General features: G+C 50.1%; 1 protein-coding gene across 1 annotated transcript in view; it reads left to right on the forward strand.

The window, feature by feature from the left end:
- Positions 1-5,111, forward strand: part of UBE2D2 (ubiquitin conjugating enzyme E2 D2) — a 33,495-nt gene extending 28,384 nt beyond the window's left edge. Inside the window, exon 7 of the mRNA XM_054389454.1 lies at positions 4,659-5,111. Coding sequence (XP_054245429.1) covers positions 4,659-4,704 — 46 coding nt within the window. The 3' untranslated portion in view covers positions 4,705-5,111. The remainder of the gene's footprint in view (positions 1-4,658) is intronic.
- Positions 5,112-6,673: the final 1,562 nt, after the last annotated feature.

Consider the following 6,673-nt stretch of genomic DNA (forward strand, 5'->3'; position numbering starts at 1 on the left):
GAGGCTTGCTTGCTTTGAGTGGCAGCTGGAAGCTGAAGGTGAGCAGGCTTGGGAGGGCCTTCACTGCCTGCTTTGGTGCTTCTGAGCCAGCAGAGGGAGAGCTGTGGCAGGAGAACATCTCCCACGGCAGGGTGGTGCAAGCAGAGGCACAGCACAAGGCAAGGAGGGTGGTGGAGAAGTGCTCTGGGAGCACTCTGTGAGCTGCTCTGAAGCCAGCAGCACAGACAGGGAGGACTCTTGGCACCCAAGAGTGACAGCTTCGTGCCTGCTGCAAACTCTGTGCCCTCCCAGTGCTCATTGCTGAAGCTCCATGAGCCTCTCAGAACCAGCTGGGAAGGGAACTGATTCCCCAAACGTGGTTGCTCTGCTGCCTGCTTGAGGAGCAGCTTCTGGAGCTGTCTGAGCAGTGCTGTGAAGGCCAGGGGTGGGCAGCCCTTGGAGGAGGAAGAGGGGCAGCCCTTGGAGGAGGAAGGGGGACAGCCCTAGGCGTCCCCCTTCCTCCTCCAAGGGCTGCCCCTCTTCCTCCTCCCTGTGGATTGTCACACAGCCTAAACTCCAGCACCAGAGCTGCAGGTGTCTGCTGCTGAAGAACAAGACCAAAGTGCCTCCTGTTGTCAGGCAGAAGCTGGCAGCAGCTCTCTTAACCACACCAACTGCTGCTCTGCCCAGCCTGAGCTTCCTCTCCTGGCAGTGCCCCTCTGGCTGCAGAGGCTGTTTGGGTGCTGAGGAAGAGAGGAGCAATTTGTGCCTTCAAGAGTCAAATCCCAACCTGATGTAGGGGGGGCAGTGGTGGTGGCCTGAGGGTCACCAGAACAGCCACCTGCAGCCTGTAGCCAGAAAGGAGCCTGGCAGGGGTTTGGTAGGTGCCAGCTGCTGGGCTTGGTGCCTCAGGAAGGAGGAGGACTTAGAGGGGAAGCAGGAACACAGGAATCCATTTTTTTTTTTTTTCCCCAGAAGGCCACAGTTCAAAACCTGCAGTGCTGGTTCCCTGGGGAAGCACAGTTGGGGCTGGGGGAGGCAGAGGTGAAGACTTCCAGGAGGCACTTTCCCCTCAGACCTCTGCTTGGTGGCCCAGATCCCCCAGGTCCTGCTGGAGGTGGGACTGGATGGTTCTTCCCTGTGGTTGCCCAAGGATGTGGTTGAGGCCCCACTCCTGCAGGCATTCAGGATCAAGCTGGATGTGTCCCTGGGCAGCCTGCTCTGGCTGGAGGGGTCCCTGTGACTGCAGGGGGTTGGACAAGGAGACCTTGGAGGGTCCCTTCCAGCCCCATGCACTGTGAGTGCTGTGAGCTCTCACTTGCCTCTCCTACCTCCTGTTGCCATTTGCTCTCAAAGCTGCCAAATTCCTGCTGCTGCAGGAGAGGTTTGGAGCTTGTTCCATGGGTGGAGCTTCACAGAGTGCATCAGGCTGCAGGTTTTGAACTGTGGCCTTCTGGAAAAAAAAAAAAATGGATTCCTGTGTTCCTGCCCACCTCCCCACCCCCCCAAGTCCTCCTCCTGAGGCACCAAGCCCAGCAGCTGGCACCTACCAAACCCCTGCCAGGCTCCTTTCTGGCTACAGGCTGCAGGTGGCTGTTCTGGTGACCCTCAGGCCACCACCACTGCCCCCCCTACATCAGGTTGGGATTTGACTCTTGAAGGCACAAATTGCTCCTCTCTTCCTCAGCACCCAAACAGCCTCTGCAGCCAGAGGGGCACTGCCAGGAGAGGAAGCTCAGGCTGGGCAGAGCAGCAGTTGGTGTGGTTAAGAGAGCTGATCTTGGATGTCTGCAGGGATGGAGCTTCAACCCCCTCCCTGAGCAGCCTGTTACGGGTTCCACCACCCTCACTGTGCAGAACTTCCTCCTGGTGTCCATCCTGCCCTGCTCCAGTTCATTGCTCAGCAAGGCAGCACCCAGTGAGGAGCTCCCCCCGAGGCTCCTGCACTGTCTGATGTTACACAGCCAGCTGCAGGCTGAGGGTTGAAGGGACTGCAGCAGAGCCAGGGCTGGCCTGGCAAAGGGAAGTTAACATCGAATCATAACATCCAGTTACAGTGTGATGAGGAAGAAAAAGGCTTTCAAAGGTTTCGTTTCCAAAGAAAGTAGAAAATAGTTAAGAATTTTTAAAAAGTAAATAATTTGAATGATTAAAAAAAAGGAAAAGTAAACTGGAAATTAATTTTAAAATATACTTCAAAACTTAGAAACTTCTAAAAATGCAAAGAAAATAAAAATGTTGACAGTGCTTGATGACTAAAAAATTTGAATTAAAATTAATCAGAGTTTTAGAAGCCTTTTAGAAGCCTTTTAGAAGCCTTTTAGAAGCCTTTTAGAAGCCTTTTAGAAGCCTTTTAGAAGCCTTTTAGAAGCCTTTTAGAAGCCTTTTAGAAGCCTTTTAGAAGCCTTTTAGAAGCCTTTTAGAAGCCTTTTAGAAGCCTTTTAGAAGCCTTTTAGAAGCCTTTTAGAAGCCTTTTAGAAGCCCTATTTGAAATTTGGGATTTTTTTTAAGGCTTTTTGGAATTTTTTTTTTTTTGTTTTTAGGCTTTTTGGAATTTTTTTTTGTTTTGTTTTTAGGCTTTTTGGAATTTTTTTTTGTTTTGTTTTTAGGCTTTTTGGAATTTTTTTTTGTTTTGTTTTTAGGCTTTTTGGAATTTTTTTTTTGTTTTGTTTTTAGGCTTTTTGGAATTTTTTTTTTGTTTTGTTTTTAGGCTTTTTGGAATTTTTTTTTTGTTTTGTTTTTAGGCTTTTTGGAATTTTTTTTTTGTTTTGTTTTTAGGCTTTTTGGAATTTTTTTTTTGTTTTGTTTTTAGGCTTTTTGGAATTTTTTTTTGTTTTGTTTTTAGGCTTTTTGGAATTTTTTTTGTTTTGTTTTTAGGCTTTTTGGAATTTTTTTTTGTTTTGTTTTTAGGCTTTTTGGAATTTTTTTTTGTTTTGTTTTTAGGCTTTTTGGAATTTTTTTTTGTTTTGTTTTTAGGCTTTTTAAAGACTAAGATTTTTTTGGAAATTTTTTTAGAATTATTCTAAAATTTTAATGTGGAAAATAATTTTTAAATGGTTAAAAATAATTTGTTGAAGTAAGAAATCATTAAAAGGATTACAAAACTTTAAAAAAAAGTTCTAAAGCTCCCCAATTTAAAGAGTGCAAAAATAATTTAGAATTTTTACAAATGTTGAAAAAGAAAATGAAATATAATCCCAAGAAAAAAATTAAATTTCTTTCAATGTAAAAGTAATTTTAAATTTTTTTTTTAAATTAAAAAAAAATTACAAATAGTTTACAAAATAATAGAACTAAACAATAAAATAAGAACTAAATAATAAAATAAGAAAAATAAAATTATTGACGCAAATGGAAAAGCTTTGTGCTGGAGCCTCTCCCCTGGGCAGTGTCCCTAGCTGAGTGACCTCAGCCCCTGCTCAGCCCTGCTCCCTCTCCTGCCCTCCACCTGCAGTGGCAAACTGGCTGGCCCCAGGGCATGGCTTGGGTTGGAAGGGACCTCAGAGTTCACCCAGTGCCACCCCCCTGCCAGGGCAGGGACACCTCCCACCAGCCCAGCTTGCTCAAGGCCTCATCCAGCCTGGTCCTGAACACCTCCAGGCAGGAGGCAGCCACAGCCTCCCTGGGTGGTTGCCAGTGTCTCCCCAGCCTCACTCTCAGGAATTTCTTCCTCATCTCCACTCTCCATCTCCCCTCCCCCAGCTCAAAGCCATTGTCCCTCATCCTGGCACTCCCAGCTTTTGTCCAAAGTCCCTTCCCAGGTCTCCTGGAGCCTCTTCAGGTACTGGAAGGCTGCTCTGAGGTCTCCCTGGAGCCTTCCCTTCTCCAGGCTGCACAGCCCCAACTCTCCCAGCCTGTCCCCACAGGGGAGTCTCTCCAGCCTCTAATCATCTTGATGGCCTCTAGACCTCATTCCTTAGTCTATAGCCTGCCTGGTGCCACAGCCCCAATGCTGCCCTGTGCAGGACCCTCTGTGCTGCCCTGTTCAGGCCCCTGTGTGGTGCTGCTGCTGCTGAGTGAGTGACGTGTGTGGTGCTAGTGCAGTGAGTAACATCTGTGTGGTGCCGGTGCAGAGAGAGTGAGGCGAGTGGCGCGTGCAGTGAGTAGCCCGTGTGGTGCGGTGAGTGAGGCGTGCGGTGAGTAGCCCGTGTGGTGCGGTGAGTGACGCGTGCGGTGCCGGTGCGGTGAGTGACACGTGCGGTGCCGGTGCGGTGAGTGAGGCGTGCGGTGAGTGAGGCGTGCGGTGAGTAGCCCGGGTGGTGCGGTGAGTGACGCGTGCGGTGCCGGTGCGGTGAGTGACGCGTGCGGTGAGTAGCCCGGGTGGTGCGGTGAGTGAGGCGTGCGGTGCCGGTGCGGTGAGTGAGGCGTGCGGTGAGTAGCCCGTGTGGTGCGGTGAGTGACGCGTGCGGTGCCGGTGCGGTGAGTGAGGCGTGCGGTGAGTAGCCCGTGTGGTGCGGTGAGTGACGCGTGCGGTGCCGGTGCGGTGAGTGAGGCGTGCGGTGAGTAGCCCGGGTGGTGCGGTGAGTGACGCGTGCGGTGCCGGTGCGGTGAGTGACGCGTGCGGTGCCGGTGCGGTGAGTGAGGCGTGCGGTGAGTAGCCCGGGTGGTGCGGTGAGTGAGGCGTGCGGTGAGTAGCCCGGGTGGTGCAGTGAGTGACGCGTGCGGTGCTGTCTCGGCAGGTACAACAGGATAGCTCGGGAATGGACTCAGAAGTACGCCATGTAACCCCGCGTCACCCCGAGGCCGCCTCACGCCCTGTACCGTTAGCCAGCAGTTGTGGATCACCTCTACAGATACAGATAGGGGAACTCTGAGAGAGAAAGAGAGAGAGAGAGAGAGAGAGAGAAAGTCCTTTTGATTTCCATTTGACTGCTTTCTATGAGCCCACGCCTCCTCCTCCTCCCCCGTGCACATTGTTTACCTGACCCAGCAGTGCTGCGTGTTGTACATACTCGGAACAACGACCCCCAACCTCCTCTCCCCTCCCCCACCGCCACTGACTCCTAGCAGAGACCTTCTTTGTGTGTGTGTGTCCCAAGCTGCTGCTTCAGCCATAACGTTGTGAGCCTAAAAGCATTCCTGCTGCCAAGCCCAATCGAGGGCTGCCAGGCAGGGGGTGGACCTGGGGTAGAGTGGTGGTGGTGGGGGGGGGTGGGTCCAGGGAGCCACCCTCTGGGCATGAAAGGGTTGGAAGTGGAATCCTTTTAACCTCATAACAGTTATGAGCGAGCAAGGTGAAGAACCTGCAGCTGTCTCTGTATCCATTTGATTCTGAAGGACCTAACACCTTTAGGTTTAAAATGTTCTGAGCAACCAGAGGAAAACAAAACAAAAACAACTTTTTGTGTGCCCACATCCTGTGGTTGATTCAAGGTGGAAGTGGACACCAAGTTCCCCCTCCCCCCATCTCCAGTGGGTTTTGGAGCTCTTAGGTGCATCCAAGTGCCGTTGACTTTGGGTTTTGTTTTTGGTTTCACCTCTCTCCCTTCCCCTCCATCCTTTTGGTTTGTAGATGGTTTCTCACTCAGTCCCTAGCTAATAGCTCTTCTTTTGGTTTGGGTTTTGTTTTTTTTTTCTGAAGGGTTTGGTTTTTTGTTTGTTTTTTTTTTTAAACTGCTTAGGTCTGGATGTAAGGGTGAAAAGAAACAAAAGATAAAAACCTCCCCCACCCTGACCCCACCCAACCCATTTAACAGCAAATTTTGTGTATAGTAAAGAGCTGAGTGCTCCCCTGGAGCTTGTACGGTGGAGAATGATTAATCTGTGTAATAAACTGATTTCCTCCAGTCATTCCATCCAGCTTTGGTCTCAGTGGGCTTTTAATGTGAGGAGCAAGCTTGGCACAAGCCTCAGAGCTGGTGGTGTGGATCCTCTCTAGACCTCCTCCTGCCTTTGGAAGCCCTGCAGCGCTCGGGCTCTGCGTCACGCCGAGGTCGCGCAGCCGGACAGGACAGAGGCCAGCTGAGAGCGCTCAGCTGAGCTCAGGACCTGCACTTGGGAGTGCCAGGAGACCCTTTCTTGACTCTTCAGCCACAGCAGCAGCTTTGCTAAACTCCCAAGTGACTTTTGACAGAGCCTAGAGGTGTTGCTCCCAGCCCGCCCCAGGCTGCCTGTGTGTCCTGTAGGTAAGTTGAGACCTCCTGTAACTGCAATCATGGATGGCAAAGGGTCACCAACCAAGCAACCAACCACATCAGCACAAACCTTCATCAAATGTAGATTTCTACATAATTACTTTGCACTAAACATCTGCAGATGTTCATACAGTTGGAAATTGTTCTTGTTTGTGTCTAGAGTTTGTTTTTTTTTTGGGGGGGGTTCTTTATTTTTTTTCTTCCTTTGATATTTTTTTTTTGTTTGTTTGTTTTTTTGGAACAAAGTCTTCACTCACCCCTTAGTGGCAGCTGTTAGTTGGAGCCTTTCCTTTGTAAACCCCTCCCTTCTTCCCCCCCCTCCCCTCCATGTAATTGCCAGCATTGTTGGTGTGACTGTAGGTGAGTCTGCAAAGTTTATCTCCTCCTAGTAGAGTTGTATCAAAGCCATCGATGGAGGGAGAGAGGCTGTGGCCTCCCTGGCTCCCTCTGGCCATGGGGCTCTGGCCCCTGTCCCATCTTCAAATGCATCTTGACACTCTTGCACAAATGAGGAATAAATGTCCACTGCTTTTGGTCTAAAGCTGTCCCACTGGTCTCAT

The sequence above is a fragment of the Indicator indicator genome, chromosome 18, assembly GCF_027791375.1.
Source record: "Indicator indicator isolate 239-I01 chromosome 18, UM_Iind_1.1, whole genome shotgun sequence".
Lineage (NCBI taxonomy): Eukaryota > Metazoa > Chordata > Aves > Piciformes > Indicatoridae > Indicator > Indicator indicator.